The sequence below is a fragment of the Diaphorina citri genome, unplaced genomic scaffold (genome assembly GCF_000475195.1).
Source record: "Diaphorina citri unplaced genomic scaffold, Diaci psyllid genome assembly version 1.1 scaffold796, whole genome shotgun sequence".
NCBI classification, from domain to species: domain Eukaryota; kingdom Metazoa; phylum Arthropoda; class Insecta; order Hemiptera; family Psyllidae; genus Diaphorina; species Diaphorina citri.
The window spans coordinates 1-16,446 of NW_007378228.1; the positions used below are offsets into that span (position 1 = coordinate 1).

Sequence of the window (16,446 nt, forward strand, 5' to 3'; positions counted from 1 at the left end):
ACCAATATAATTTAATTTAGTTCAATAGCGGAAAATGAAAACAGATAGCTTTTTTTTACCAAGTGTTGTGTATACCCTTGAAAGTCCTAACTTTTCAATATTAATTTAGTTATTTATTAAATTAACATTAAAAAGATTTAAGCCACATTGTAAACACCCTCGGGTAATTTTGTACAGTAAAAATAAATTGAAATTGAATTGAAATTATGGGTGCAATGACTATAATCAGAGAGATAAAATTAGGCACAAGAGAAAAGTTCTAGATTTAGAAATCACTAAAGCAAGGGGACACGCTCCTTTCTCATGAATTGCAAACAAGAACTGAAGAGTTGACGAGAGGAGAGGTAGGTTAGATGCGAGAACGTAGAGAAGCGCTAAGGAGAGAGACAGAGAGAGAGAGAATTGATAATTAATAATTTGAAAGATATTTTATTAACAACAAATTAAAGGGTTACACACAATACACCTCCAAGCTAAGGCCAAACTTTTAAAAGGTGGGCTCTCCTCTTTTAATTGCTAATAAGTTCTAACTTTACCTAAGATCTAGCATAATTTGTGGTAACTATTATCTTTCAAATTCTTCTTCAATACATAGAGCGTCTAGAGCTCTAGAGCGAGAGAGGAGATGCGTAGCACAGTAGAGACAAGTTCAAGGTTATAGATCACGCGACATGTTGTATGCAACGGTTTCGAGTGAAGGAGACAGGAGTGAGTGAGAAGGAAAATACATATTTGAATCAAGATGTATAGTCCAGTAAATTTTCCCTTATTAGGTACCTACATATTACTTTCTATTTTCCTTATTCCTTTTTAATCTTTTTACTGTTTACTACTATTTTTACTTTCTTTATTTTCTGGGCGTTTCGATATCTCTGGGAGGGGGGGGGGGTCTTTTATAACTTGTTCGATATTTTTCTCAAACACTCAAAGTATAGAAGTAAATATTACTGCAAGAAGGAGTAAGGCATTACTGTCCTGTTCCCAAGGGTGTAAATAGATACAAGTTTTTTCATTATTATTATTATTATTATTTCCTTCTCCTTTTTATTTTTCTTTATTTCACCTCAACTTTTGGACCAATAAATTTCATGTTTTTTTTCCGACATGTCGTTCAAAATATGGAAAAGGAAAGCATATTCTACACATATTGTATAGACTATGCGAGTATTTCATAATAAAACGTGTGTTGTATATCTCCACTCTATGACAAGTGGCTATTGATAATATTGTATTGTACTTGTAATGTTCAATATTGACTGTATAAATATACTCGTACAGTTTAATGTTGACTGTATAAATCTATAAATACCACTCCTAATACAATTGAAAATGCCAAACATTTCCAGATAAATGGAACACTCAAAGTCATCTCTTCAAGTTGATTAAACATGGAAAGCGAAACCGATAGGTTCAAGAATTTCTCAGTTTAAAATGAAAAAGCCCTTTATAAAGGCGTTTAGCATTTTCGGAGAAATCACTGAAATATCGGATGTTCATTAGGAAAGGTCTATTAATTCAATCAGGCTAGATTCAACATCCTGCCGTATTTGAACAGAATTTCCATTGCGGTTTTTTATTTCATTAGACTTGAAATACGAGAGATGTTCCAATTTTAGGCCACGTAGAACGTAGATATTAAAGATTTTATAGGGATTGGATTTTCTGTTATTTTGTGACGGAATCTCTTGCTTTAGGATTAACTGTTTGAAAAATTATCAAGGAATATTTTTGTATAATTTAGATTTAATTGAGTCATTTAGGTAAATGAAAATTAGAACAGTAAGATAAATATGTTATTTCTCGAAGTTTTAATGAAATTATTTTGCACTATGAATTCTATTCTAAACTTCGAGCGATCTGAGCTCAATACTGTATGTATTAAGCTTTAATTGAGATATCATTCGAACGTAAAATCTCCATCTCCTATTGCTTGAACACTCTTTAGTAACATAAGATTTCTCTTATCTAGTACAAATGTCTTTTCTTTTCGCTAGATTTCTCCGAAGTCCCTTTAATACGAATCAAAGACATAATTTGGTTTTACCGCTATGAAACCAAGACTCATTATTTTGTGGTTTTAGTACGAAAGCCACAATTGAAAAGTTTTCACATTTCACAATGCTTTTTACTACGGGTTAAGAGTTGAAATTTATTATTTTCAATACTCGCAAGAATCGAAGTGTAATACGAGATATCGTGTTTTGTTAAAATGTTTTTCTGTGTTACTACGAGTATTTTCGTTATTTTCTTCACTAATGGGAAGTGTAAGCTGAGTCTGCAGATTAGTTTCAAGTTTATGTTCATTGGGTTTCAAATATTTGCTGCAGATTTTTAATCGATAAAAATTGCAACCTAAAATGTTCTTTAGAAATTTAAGACCCGATACTCCAACAGCAACAATATTGGAAAAAATTAGGTAGTAAGAAAAATACTAGAATTCTAACCAAGATAATACGTTTCTGTAACCTCCGCTGAAAGAAAGGTTGTGGTTATGTACCGGGTTGGGAAGGCAAGGTTGGTAAACTTGCCTTGTTTTTCAGTTACCACTCTCATGTCAAACTGTAGAAACAATGTCCTGTCTCACCTTGTCCGAGCTCATCTCAACCCGGTACATAACCACAACTGAATAGTTTTTTTGTGAACACGAGTACACACTAGCATAGACAGACAAATGAGAGTCGAGGGTAGTCTAAGTCTAAGTGATATACAAAAATAGCACCCAGCAACTAGTGCACTGAGTGAAAAAAAAAAATCTGCTGTGAACATCACACGACTTTTCATATCCTAAAGATTTTCAAAATCTTTCAAATTGGACCAATATAATTTGTGATAACTATTAAGAAGTCTATCTTTCAAATTCTTCTTCAATACATAGAGCGAGAGAGGAGATGCGTAGCACAGTAGAGACAAGTTCAAGGTTATCACGCGACATGTTTATGCAACGGTTTCGAGTGAGGGAGACAGGAGTGAGTGAGAAGGAAAATACATATTTAAATCAAGATGTATAGTCCAGTAAGTTTTCCCTTATTAGGTACCTACATATTACTTTTTATTTTCCTTATTCCTTTTTAGTCTTTTTACTATTTATTACTATTTTTACTTTCTTTATTTTCTGGGCATTTCGATATCTCTGGGAGGGGGGGGGGGGGTTTTTTATAATTTTTAGGGGGAAGTAATGTAATGGGAATGGGGAAAGTGGCATCAAGCTTTTTCCAGTTCAGATGCATCAAGTTTTAACCTACGCTACGTCCCGTCCATAATTACCTATTTGATATTATAATATCGAAGGTGATAACGTCTATATTTACGTACGGTTTTACAGACTAAATTAAAATGTCGCTGGAACAGAAAACCGATTCTATTCACAGAAATAGTAAATGGGTATAACAATAGTAAATGGAAATATTAGAGCTCTTTAGATCTGCAGTGCGATTTTTCGTCCTCTTACCTGCTTTCAGCAAATGTATCCAAGCCTCCTCCACATGGCGTAGTGTGTACGTTACATCTGATGTATGCAGTTCAGAATGGAATGGTGTTTTACTACAGTCGCTCTCAAACTTGTCTGTCTCTTCATGCTTCTCGGAACTCTCTGTAAAGAGAAAATATTGTTTGAGCATGAAGTTGTGCCATGTTTTGAATAAAATGAAAAGTTCCATGTTATCTTAATGTTTAATGTCTCTAGAGTGGGGAAAGTTTCAGAAGGAAATACTAGACTCAAACACTCAAAGTATAGAAGTAAATATTACTGCAAGAAGGAGTAAGGCATTACTGTCCTGTTCCCAAGGGTGTAAATAGATACAAGTTTTTTCATTATTATTATTATTATTATTTCCTTCTCCTTTTTATTTTTCTTTATTTCACCTCAACTTTTGGACCAATAAATTTCATGTTTTTTTTCCGACATGTCGTTCAAAATATGGAAAAGGAAAACATATTCTAAACATAATTATTGTATAGACTATGCGAGTATTTCATAATAAAACTCGTGTTGTATATCTCCACTCTATGACAAGTGGCTATTGATAATATTGTATTGTACTTGTAATGTTCAATATTGACTGTATAAATATACTCGTACAGTTTAATGTTGACTGTATAAATCTATAAATACCACTCCTAATACAATTGAAAATGCCAAACATTTCCAGATAAATGGAACACTCAAAGTCATCTCTTCAAGTTGATTAAACATGGAAAGCGAAACCGATAGGTTCAAGAATTTCTCAGTTTAAAATGAAAAAGCCCTTTATAAAGGCGTTTAGCATTTTCGGAGAAATCACTGAAATATCGGATGTTCATTAGGAAAGGTCTATTAATTCAATCAGGCTAGATTCAACATCCTGCCGTATTTGAACAGAATTTCCATTGCGGTTTTTTATTTCATTAGACTTGAAATACGAGAGATGTTCCAATTTTAGGCCACGTAGAACGTAGATATTAAAGATTTTATAGGGATTGGATTTTCTGTTATTTTGTGACGGAATCTCTTGCTTTAGGATTAACTGTTTGAAAAATTATCAAGGAATATTTTTGTATAATTTAGATTTAATTGAGTCATTTAGGTAAATGAAAATTAGAACAGTAAGATAAATATGTTATTTCTCGAAGTTTTAATGAAATTATTTTGCACTATGAATTCTATTCTAAACTTCGAGCGATCTGAGCTCAATACTGTATGTATTAAGCTTTAATTGAGATATCATTCGAACGTAAAATCTCCATCTCCTATTGCTTGAACACTCTTTAGTAACATAAGATTTCTCTTATCTAGTACAAATGTCTTTTCTTTTCGCTAGATTTCTCCGAAGTCCCTTTAATATATTAAAGATTTTATAGGGATTGGATTTTCTGTTCTTTTTGTGACGGAATCTCTTGCTTTAGGATTAACTGTTTGAAAAATTATCAAGGAATATTTTTGTATAATTTAGATTTAATTGAGTCATTTAGGTAAATGAAAATTAGAACAGTAAGATAAATATGTTATTTCTCGAAGTTTTAATGAAATTATTTTGCACTATGAATTCTATTCTAAACTTCGAGCGATCTGAGCTCAATACTGTAAGTATGTATTAAGCTTTAATTGAGATATCATTCGAACGTAAAATCTCCATCTCCTATTCCTTGAACACTCTTTAGTAACATAAGATTTCTCTTATCTAGTACAAATGTCTTTTCTTTTCGCTAGATTTCTCCGAAGTCCTTTTAATCCGAATCAAAGACATAATTTGGTTTTACCGCTATGAAACCAAGTCTCATCATTTTGTGGTTTTAGTACGAAAGCCACAATTGAAAAGTTTTCACAATGCTTTTTACTACGGGATAAGAGTTGAAATTTATTATTTTCAATACTCGCAAGAATCGAAGTGTAATACGAGATATCGTGTTTTGTTAAAATGTTTTTCTGGGTTACTACGAGTATTTTCGTTATTTCCTTCACTAATGGGAAGTGTAAGCTGAGTCTGCAGATTAGTTTCAAGTTTATGTTCATTGGGTTTCAAACATTTGCTGCAGATTTTTAATCGATAAAGATTGCAACCTAAAATGTTCTTTAGAAATTTAAGACCCGATACTCCAACAGCAACAATATTGGAAAAAATAGGTAGTAACAAATATACTAGAATTCTAACCTAGATAATAGAATGAATTTCAACTTACCTTCATCCTCATCATCAGATTTGGTGATTTCATTGAAGAGTAAGTTTCCAATTTCTGCATGTAGTGCCAACGTCTTCTCTTCAGATGGAAGATAAATTTTTCTCGCAATTTTCGACGCCAACTTATGTCTCCAGATGTTGAGAATTTTTCCCGACATAAATTTTTCCATCAGGAGAGGTTCTGAGGGAACAACAGGAAATTTGTTAAACTTTAAACATCACATCACAAACATCACATTAAACATCACAAAGTGAGTGAAATGAAGAAAAATGGCAAGTTCTCTTTTGTCTTAATTGAAATCTTTTTCATAAATAAAAGTTGTACCGAGAAATATAACGAAGGATGGTTCGGGGGGGAGGGGGAAGTAATGTAATGGGAATGGGGAAAGTGGCATCAAGCTTTTTCCAGTTGAGATGCATCAAGTTTTAACCTACGCTACGTCCTGTCCATAATTACCTATTTGATATTATATCGAAAGTGGTAACGTCTATATTTACGTACGGTTCTACAGACTAAATTAAAATGTCGCTGGAACAGAAAACCGATTCTATTCACAGAAATAGTAAATGGGTATAACAATAGTAAATGGAAATAGATATTAAATAAATACCAAGTTACTCGTATTTCTGAATTTACAATAACCTGTAAGTCTTACTTTTGTTGGAGGATTTTCTTAGAACACAATATCAAATAACTTGGGGTTAACCTATATTCAACCTTCTCAGTTCCTCAATGTTCTTGAATTTCTCACATTAAATAAATACCAAGTTACTCGTATTTCTGAATTAACAACAACCTGTAAGTCTTACTTTTGTCGGAGGATTTTCTTAGAACACAATATCAAATAACTTGGGGTTAACCTATATTCAACCTTCTCAGTTCCTCAATGTTCTTGAATTTCTCAAAGGTAAAGAATGCAAAGGCTTCAAAAAGTTCAAGTATTTTGAAAGGTGATATATCTTTGAGTCCATGGCAGCAATTATATTTTCTACATTTCTCGTTCTCGATTGAAGAAAAAAAGAATAAAGAGAATCGAAAGAAACCTGAAGTAAGGGAGAACACGCAACAAAAGGAAATGGAAAGAATTGGAGAAAAAAAAATGAAGGAAAAAGGAAACTAAGCCAAAAAAGTTGTTTTCCTATAAAAATTTATTAATCGTTTTTGAAAGGTGTTTGGAGAAACTGTTTTTATTTTCTTTCTTATTTCAAAAACAATAGAGATAAAATGTGTTAGTTTCTTTTTTTCTTCACTAGAAGAATATGATACTAGGTAGCCAGAGTTTTTTCACATAAAAATTTAATGAAACGGAAAAAAATCCAAGCACTTACTCTCAATTGCAGCAATTATATTTTCTACATTTCTCGTTCTCGATTGAAGAAAACAAGCTGGGTCCGTCCCTCCGGGAATTATTTAGCCCGTAGTTTATTCGATCAGTACCTATGTACCTACCTAATTTGTTTAATATTACTCTCAATTTTCCAAGAGTTTTCATGCATTTGAATTCCATTACTTTTTTTGTGAATCTGAGTGCATTTTACAAAGTGTTTTTCTTTATATCTATTGTTGGTAACTTCCAATTTCCAAAACTAGAGTGATTTTGTAATAGGGAAGTCCAGTCAATTGAGGAACTCGTCTCTCTCTCTGCCCATAGTAAAACCCACCTGTCTTTTATTTCAGGCTTTAAGCTTTACACGTATGCGAATAATTCAACACTCTCAATTTTCCAAGAGTTTTCATACATTTGAATTCCATTACTTTTTTTTTGTGAATCTGAGTGCATTTTACAAAGTGTTTTTCTTGATATCTATTGTTGGTAACTTCCAACTTCCAAAACTAGAGTGATTTTCTAACAGGGAAGTCCACAGTCAATCGAGGAACTCGTCTCTCTCTCTGCCCATAGTAAAACCCACCTGTCTTTTATTTCAGGCTTTAAGCTTTACACGTATGCGAATAATTCAATTCCGTGAACTTTGGCCAGAAAAGTCCATTTTCGACGGGATGGACAACCTCTTAAATACAACCATTTCAGTTTTGAATTCTACATAACGTCGGTCGCATCGACACTGCTCTCAAATTAGGCTCCTCAAGCCTCAACACAGCAAGAAATATGTTTCCATACATTTCCCAAGGATTGTTTTAAAGTAATTAAGAATGAAAGTTTTCTCGTTGGCACAAAATTTGAAACAATAATGGCAGAAGAGAACATTTGAAATGTAATAAGCAAATAGCATGAATACGAGTGTGTATTACAAATTGTAATTAAGAAATAACCTCTTGCCAACCCTAAGAACAAAATTGTACCAAGAAACTGTGTCTCTCGAGATCTACCGCATAAGAAATATCGTATTGTAACTACCAGCATAATCCTTGGAAAATTAAGCGAAGAAATGTAATATTAACAGGACTTAAGAGTTCGCATCTTGGTTTTATTTCGCTGCGAATCTCTTTGCTATTCTATTTATTTAGTTCTTCTAACTTTTCTATAGAAAACCATATTACCACATACCTAGTACGAAATTACAGCTCAAAACACAAACAAGAAATAGAGAAGCTAGCACCCAAGAGGCAAAAACGGCATAAAGTGCTCAGTGTATAGATACTCTACGAAAATTAATAGAAAGCACTTGTACTAACTTAGAAGCTTAGGTAATCCGAAGCATACTTACTCATAGCTCGACGCACAGTATAAAACGTCTGGAAGTTGAAATTCCCCTCTTCTAAATGTAGTGGTTCCCGACTGTCAGTATTTGTAGTGGGCATCAGTAACTCCAGAAGTTCTGTTTCGGAAAGGCCAAACTCAGCAATAGTAATGAATGAGATAAGTCTTGTCATGGCTAACTTCCCGAACTTTTGTTCCAACTCCTGCAGGCTATCTTCAATGTAAAATTCGAACGATTCTGGAAGAAAATAAGGTGAATTTCATAGGGGCCATAAAAAAAGTTTTTATTTTTATCAAGTTGTTTCTGAGATTTGAAAAATATAAAATAAATACAACAAGATAGGTAAGTATTTTACCTAAACTTTTTACGTATTTTTCAAGTAGGCATGTACGAGTAGGTAGGTAAAATTCTAAAAAGCAAATATGAAATAAATAAAGCTCTCATCTCCTACCAATTATTCTATGCTACGATTTCTAATCTTAACATCCATGAATTTTCGAGATCCCATCGTGATTTCCCGTTCCTACGAGAATCTGAAGATTTAAACTTTCCAGATAAATGACCTAGATTTTTCACTTCCCGATAAGAAAGCTACACTGCTCAAGATGAGAAATTCTCAAATAAATCTTTATCCTTATCTTTATAAGTGGATATCTTACTTCGTACCTATGGAAATGTTTTTTATCCTTTTCCGATCACTTCCCTCTTCTACCTTCATTATCCTCAGACCCCCCCCCCCCCAAAAAAGAATCTGGTGTGAACATCACGCCACTTTCTATTTACCTATATTTTTATTTTTTCGACACGAGAGTATCGAACCCGTTAATTTTCAACTGTAAGTCGGATAGTGATAAAATTTGCACCCTTCAATTTCAATTCGCCGCGAAAAAAAGTCACATAAATATTAAAATATTCACACCCGAATGTTTTCGATATCTCTTATCATTACCAAATAAGGGTTAAGCAACGTTGTCTTTGGTTAGTATCTGACGAGTGACTGCCCGATTTATACAAATTTCATCACTCTACGACAAATCGTTCTCGAGATGTTTTATATTGGTAATAGAAAGTAAAAAAAAAAAAATCTGCGTTCACCTCATCTGAACTTGCCCCAATTACAGAGCAAGTAATAAATCTTCTTCAACTTTTCCACAAATTTCTGTGAATTTTTCAAAACGCGAGCGAGGGAAAAAAATTGAAGGGCATTAGACGTGGAAAAGTTTTTGTTCCAGGTTTGGAAATGAGTTTGGAGGAGGAGGAAAAGGAAGAGGAGGAGGAGGAAGGTGGAGGGAGAAACAGGAAGTTGGGAGAGGAGAAGTTTGAGATTCGCTCACGCACCGCAATTTTTTTCCGCTGTCGAAAAAATAATATAGACAATGTAATGGAAGTGAAATAATGCAGAGGGATGAATATTATGCACTAGGTTCAAGCTTGAAAGTGAAATCTGCTGTAACTTTTGTAATAATATGAAGGAAAAAGGAAACTAAGCCAAAAAAGTTGTTTTCCTATAAAAATTTATTAATCGTTTTTGAAAGGTGTTTGGAGAAACTGTTTTTATTTTCTTTCTTATTTCAAAAACAATAGAGATAAAATGTGTTAGTTTCTTTTTTTCTTCACTAGAAGAATATGATACTAGGTAGCCAGAGTTTTTTCACATAAAAATTTAATGAAACGGAAAAAAATCCAAGCACTTACTCTCAATTTTCCAAGAGTTTTCATGCATTTGAATTCCATTACTTTTTTTGTGAATCTGAGTGCATTATGTACATATGTAGCACAGTAATGGAAGTGAAATAATGCAGAGGGATGAATATTATGCACTAGGCTCAAGCTTGAAAGTGAAATCTGCTGTAACTTTTGTAATAATAATTATGTACATAGCACAGTAATGGAAGTGAAATAATGCAGAGGGATGAATATTATGCACTAGGTTCAAGCTTGAAAGTGAAATCTGCTGTAACTTTTGTAATAATAATTATGTACATAGCACAGTAATGGAAGGTCGGCGACTATTACGAGTATGTAATAAATCAGGGATTGATAAGTTTCATGGAGAAAATATTAAGATTGATTATTATGTACATATAGCACAGTAATGGAAGGTCGGCGACTATTACGAGTATGTAATAAATCAGGGATTGATAAGTTTCATGGAGAAAATATTAAGATTGATTCTCATACCTGATACTGGGGGTAGTTCAATATAACACTGCGGACTTTTGAACCTCTCTCTCTGAACAGGTGTTATCTTGAGAATATCAGGTGAATACAGGGTGGTCGCTACAAAGTGAACATTCTTAGGTAAATTAATCGGTAACCAGGACAGAGCAGCGACAATATCGGAATCCAATGGGTTCAGTCTATGTAGATCATCAATGAGAATCACAAGTAAGTTATCTTTAGCAGGATCATCCTCGGATTCAAATCTCTTGATGAGAGTTTGAAACCAATTATTCACGTAGAGAGGATCAAAGGAAGCATCAACAGGTATACATATATTATTAGGTGATAGGAGACAGTTAAGTTGTTCACAAATAATTCGTAATAGTTCTAGATTGTACGAGGATCGGGGTGTAGTTCCGGAAAACCTCAAGATCTTGATTCCCTCTTGGTTTAACCATTTCTCACAGTTTTGATACACAGAGGTTAGGATAGTGGTTTTGCCTGAGCCATGGCCACCCTGTATTAATATAGGACCATGCCGTGGAGGACAGTTGATCATGAGATTCTTGACGTTCTCTAAGATTTGCTCACATTCACTTTGGAGTTTGTAGGTGGAATCGTTGACGATTTTATTGCAATAAGCAAGGTGGATTAGAGTCTCTTTTACGATTTCCTGAAAAATAAAATATTTAAAATTAAAAAAAAAGTACAGAAAACTCAATTGCGCAGATAGAAGAGAAAAAGTTTATAAATTCTAGTTACATGCTTGAGAAACTTGCCACGAGGCATTCTGAGTGAAGAATTAAGCATTACGCTATACAAACTTGGAGAAGAGGATAATCAAGTTGAAGTTGACATGAGAGTTAAAATGCCATTTCCTGAGCAATTTAAAAATTAAATTGTTACCTAACGATAGAATCTGAGTTCTGAGTTGTGAGGAAAGAAAAAAAGATTTTTACCTCGTAGTAAAGAACATGTCAAGCAATTTTCTTCGCAAAGTTTTTCTATCTGATAGAATTAGAGTCTCTTTTACGATTTCCTGAAAAATAAAATATTTAAAATTAAAAAAAAAAAAAGTACAGAAAACTCAATTGCGCAGATAGAAGAGAAAAGGTTTATAAATTCTAGTTACATGCTTGAGAAACCTGCCACGAGGCATTCTGAGTGAAGAATTAAGCATTACGCTATACAAACTTGGAGGAGAGGATAATCAAGTTGAAGTTGACATGAGAGTTAAAATGCCATTTCCTGAGCAATTTAAAAATTAAATTGTTACCTAACGATAGAATCTGAGTTGTGAGTTGTGAGGAAAGAAAAAAAGATTTTTACCTCGTAGTAAAGAACATGTCAAGCAATTTTCTTCGCAAAGTTTTTCTATCTGATAGTTTAAAGTTCACATGGAAAGATCTAGTATTACCGAAAGTTTTCTCATATTGTTTACGAGCTTGTTTTCTCTGAGCTTGAAAGTTTTCAAGTGTAAAGACCGTTGATCTTTTCAGTTTTTCTCATCACAAGTTTTACGTTTTACCTATTCTTATGGATAAATAGGGTTTTGAGACCAGAACCTTTATTTTATTTGAAAGGTAACATAAGTAGAGATATTTTGGAATAGTGTTTAATACCCAATCTGTTCCCCCTCGTTGTAGTAGCCCTACGAGGGTTATTTTATTTGTTTATTTAGTAGTAGCCTCTGTTTTTGAAATGTAAAAAAAAAAAAAAAAAACATAAATAAAGGCTGTGAATAATATTGTTCTTAAAACCTAGTGGTAACAGAAATCAAAACAAACTAACACAGGAAATAAATATCTATTGAAAAAGAAAAGAAATTGCTTATTTTTCTATTAAAGAACCAAAGCAGCCTGCTTTCGACGATCCCTATCTTTTCCATTTAAAGATGGTCAAAAATGAAATTGGTCAATACATATTTGATGAAACCGTAAGCCATTTTAACACAGTCAATTTCCTCAACTCAAATATTTTCCTTGGAAATAAGAAAGCAACTGAGGCGTAAGCACAATAGTCTCCCTCTCTTTCTTTTCCGCCCTCTCTCTTTCTCTCCTTCCCTTTCTCCACCTCTTTATTTCTCCTTCATTCTTCTTCTTCTTCTTCTTCCAACACTTTTCTCTTCTCATTCATAAAGTGGTCATTGCTAAGTGCTATGTCTTTCTTAAAAGAATAAAGACCACCTTTTTTGTTCAGATACTTCAAAGTTCAATTCTCTCTTTCTCTCCTTCCCTTTCTCTACCTCTTTATTTCTCCTTCTTTCTTCTTCTTCTTCTTCTTCTTCTTCTTCTTCTTCTTCCAACACTTTTCTCTCCTCATTCATAAAGTGGTCATTGCTAAGTGCTATGTCTTTCTTAAAAGAATAAAGACCACCTTTTTTGTTCAGATACTTCAAAGTTCAATTCTTTCACAACCTCATTTCTCTTCTTCACTTCACCCCTGCCTATACCAACCCATCTCTCTCTCTCCCTCTCTCTCTCTCTCTCTCCCTCTCTCTTTCTCTCTCTCTCTCTCACCAGTCACGTACATAAAAAGAATTACGAGAGTAAACAAAAGTAGTTAAAAGAGAGACCGACCACTTTCACAAATTAGTACCCAGTGCCTGTGCTGAGGGAGAAAAAGTAATAATAATAATAATAGACTCTTGAGTGGAAGGTAACCACTAGGCGAGGTTAACGCCGGAGGCGTTTTCTACCACCTAACCCTTACGCTCCTTTTATTCCCAAGTAGACAGGTTCGACTGTATAATTACCTATAGTATAAGCTGGTAACTATACAGTCAAACCTGTCTAATTGGGAATAAAAGGACCGCCAATTTTTTCCAGCTTATCCAAATTTCCAATTTAGACGGGTCCTAATTAGACAGGTGCGACTGTACTTTTAATGATTACCTGTAGATCGAACCCTGCACGCCCTCCTGTTTACCAGGCGAGCGTCTTGACCACTACGCTACCGAGGCAGGTAAAAATAGAAACTAAAAAACGCCAAAGGAGACAATAAAAAAAGGAGGCAACATAAATCAGCTCCCAAACTCCACAAACATAAAATAAACTGACATAAAAGTTGTATGACTATGGGTAACATAGGTTTCACTTGTACCGTGCTAACTTCATGGCAAACTTGTCTGTAAGTTTTAGACAAAGAAAATCTAATTAAGCTTTTCTCTTTTGTCTGTCTAATTACTTTCTAACATCAAGTTTTGCTGAGGTAAACGTATAAATGGGTGTCTTATTGTTTTCCGGAGAAAACTTACATCCAAAGTTCATTTCTATAATAGGTTACCTACTCTTTTCCTATTTCATTTTGGAGTTGATTTTAGACCGAAAATTAATAAATTTTGCGAAAATAATTTTGTGTACATATTTCAGAATAGGGAGACTTCTTTGTCATTTGGCCCATGAGAGAATGGACACATTGCATTATTGACGTAGGTACTGTATTTTAGAAGTTTTAAAGGCATTATTAAAAAAGAAAAAAACAAATAAACAAATAAATAAAAAAATAGGTAATGCAGAGAAGGCTTTAAGGGTTAGCAAGAACAAAAGAAGAACAAACTGAATCAGCAAACAGTCAAACAATAACTTGGTGTCTCATACCTGAATGGTTTTATTCCGGGCGTTGAGTTCAGGTTTATTTTCAATGCTAAGGTTAATCATCTGTAGGAGACTTCTTTGTCATTTGGCCCATGAGAGAATGGACACATTGCATTATTGACGTAGGTACTTTATTTTAGAAGTTTTAAAGGCATTATTAAAAAAGAAAAAACAAATAAACAATTAAATAAAAAAATAGGTAATGCAGAGAAGGCTTTAGGAGTTAGCAAGAACAAAAGAAGAACAAACTGAATCAACAAACAGTTAAACAATAACTTGGTGTCTCATACCTGAATGGTTTTATTCCGGGCGTTGAGTTCAGGTTTATTTTCAATGCTAAGGTTAATCATCTGTTTGATTTTGGCCATCATTGCATCTTGAAACTCGGACAGATAAGAGTCATGATCATCATCATTACTGTCGATACCGCCTGGTTTCCACGGCACACTGGATGGAACAAGAGAAGAACAAGATAAATAGTAGAAATGAGAAGAAGAAGGAAGAGGAGGAGGAGAAACCATCTTCGCTAGTAGAAGACTATTAGGCCTTGTAGAAAAATATTTCGATGGTATTCATATTTTTGAGAAAGAGAACAAAAGGGAAGGAAAAGTTATATGTGACGTAATAATAATAATTGAATATTGTTCATACCCTGGGTGCTCTACGTACTGTAGTCTGTACCTTCTATAAGAACCTGTTAGAAGATTCCCAGGTTGGCAAGGAACACGAAGACAAGCAGTTAGATAGAGATCTGCACACAGGCAAACTTTTCCAAGTCGGCACAAACCTCAGTTTAATCTAAAACATATACAGCCCCTTGTGTAACTGACTGACTGACTGACTCACGTATACAAATTCTAACCCACTTCTAGATGAGCTAGGAAGGTGCGGTTTATACCAATACTTCCACTGCAGACAGTAAGTCTTGTCCCACATTTTCAAGTACAGAATATTTTTCTTTTGTTATGCGGTGTAATATGTAAATCAAAATCTGTTTCTAAAGTTCTATAAAAGGGAAGAGAGAAGAATATATGAAGAAAAAAGGTGAAAAGTGAAAAGAACGAAGAAAAAAAAAACTTGGAGGAGCTCTTATAGACTTATAGAGGTAAAATTTGTATGATAATATTGAATTAGATATTTTTGAAAAAGTTAGCAACGTAAGGTTGTTACGATGTTTTCTCACGGATGTGTAGCTTCTCTTTTCTCCAAACTCTGAAGGGTTTTCAGGTACTCCATGTTTATGATTAAAACTTGAAGGTGCTCTTATAGACTTATAGAGGTAAAATTTGTATGATAATATTGAATTAGATATTTTTGAAAAAGTTAGCAACGTATAAGGTTGTTACGATGTTTTCTCACGGATGTGTAGCTTCTCTTTTCTCCAAACTCTGAAGGGTTTTCAGGTACTCCATGTTTATGATTTCCTCAATGTAGGGTTTCCTATTTTTCCTACTTACCAGTTTGAGTTTTCTCTCTCCAAGTCAGGTAGTATCTTCAACAGTGTATTATTTCAACAAAAGTGTATTATTTCAACAAAATGTTTCGATAGTACTTCCTCTTTATGTTGTTCTATTTTATTACCCTTCATTTCCTCTGTAATTATATCCCTTTCCATCATCTCGTTATCTTTCCAATCCTCGTTTAACGTTTCATTTCTACAGAACTTCTCCTTTTTTCTGTACTTATCTTCTACTTCGTCATCTTCTTCTCCTTTTTCTTCATCGGCTTTTCTTCTAGTTTCAAGTACTTGACGCGAACAAAAGTACTAAAGGTACTCAATTGAAAAACTCTAGAAAAAAAAAAATCTTCAACAAGACACAACTGGTATAAAGAGGCGCTCGTTGGAAATATCTCTCTTAATTAATTTTAATTAACATCATGTTCCCCATGCATTGCTTATGTAATTTTCCATACAAACTGACTTTGTTTCGAGATATCGTATTGCACAAAAGGACATAGCTATCGGTGTCAGATAAATTAATGATTCACTTTGATGACGAAAAAAAAAGACGTTTTCAAATGTGTTACAATTGGTGATAGAAAAAGTTCCCTCTAAAAGGCTTTCCATTTATCACAGAAGATTTCCAAAGACGTTTTCAAATGTGTTACAATTGGTGATAGAAAAAGTTCCCTCTAAAAGGCTTTCCATTTATCACAGAAGATTTCCAGGGATAGCACTGTGATTTTCTCCAGCTCAGATAATAGCATTTCCTTTGTTTCTAGAAATACAAAGGCCCACGCCTTCATTTACAAAGACTGTGACAGTAAAAATGTTTCATAATTAATTGTTTTCTTGATGGAAGCAAAGTCGGAAGGATTTTTTTTTTATAGTTCCATTATAAAACGGAGAACGTCAGTAAAAATCAGAGAGC

The 16,446-nt window shown here is 33.7% G+C and overlaps 1 protein-coding gene across 1 annotated transcript in view; it reads right to left on the reverse strand.

Moving 5' to 3' along the window:
• Nucleotides 1-276: 276 nt before the first annotated feature.
• The window catches only part of LOC103512146 (NACHT and WD repeat domain-containing protein 2-like), a gene marked incomplete at its 3' end in the record, with an annotated part of 36,344 nt that continues 20,174 nt past the window's right edge, over nt 277-16,446 (reverse strand). Inside the window, exons 4-9 of the mRNA XM_026825708.1 lie at nt 14,365-14,521; nt 10,497-11,151; nt 8,322-8,552; nt 5,656-5,835; nt 3,449-3,589; nt 277-374 (exon numbers count right to left, since the gene is read on the reverse strand). Coding sequence (XP_026681509.1) covers nt 277-374; nt 3,449-3,589; nt 5,656-5,835; nt 8,322-8,552; nt 10,497-11,151; nt 14,365-14,521 — 1,462 coding nt within the window. The remainder of the gene's footprint in view (nt 375-3,448; nt 3,590-5,655; nt 5,836-8,321; nt 8,553-10,496; nt 11,152-14,364; nt 14,522-16,446) is intronic.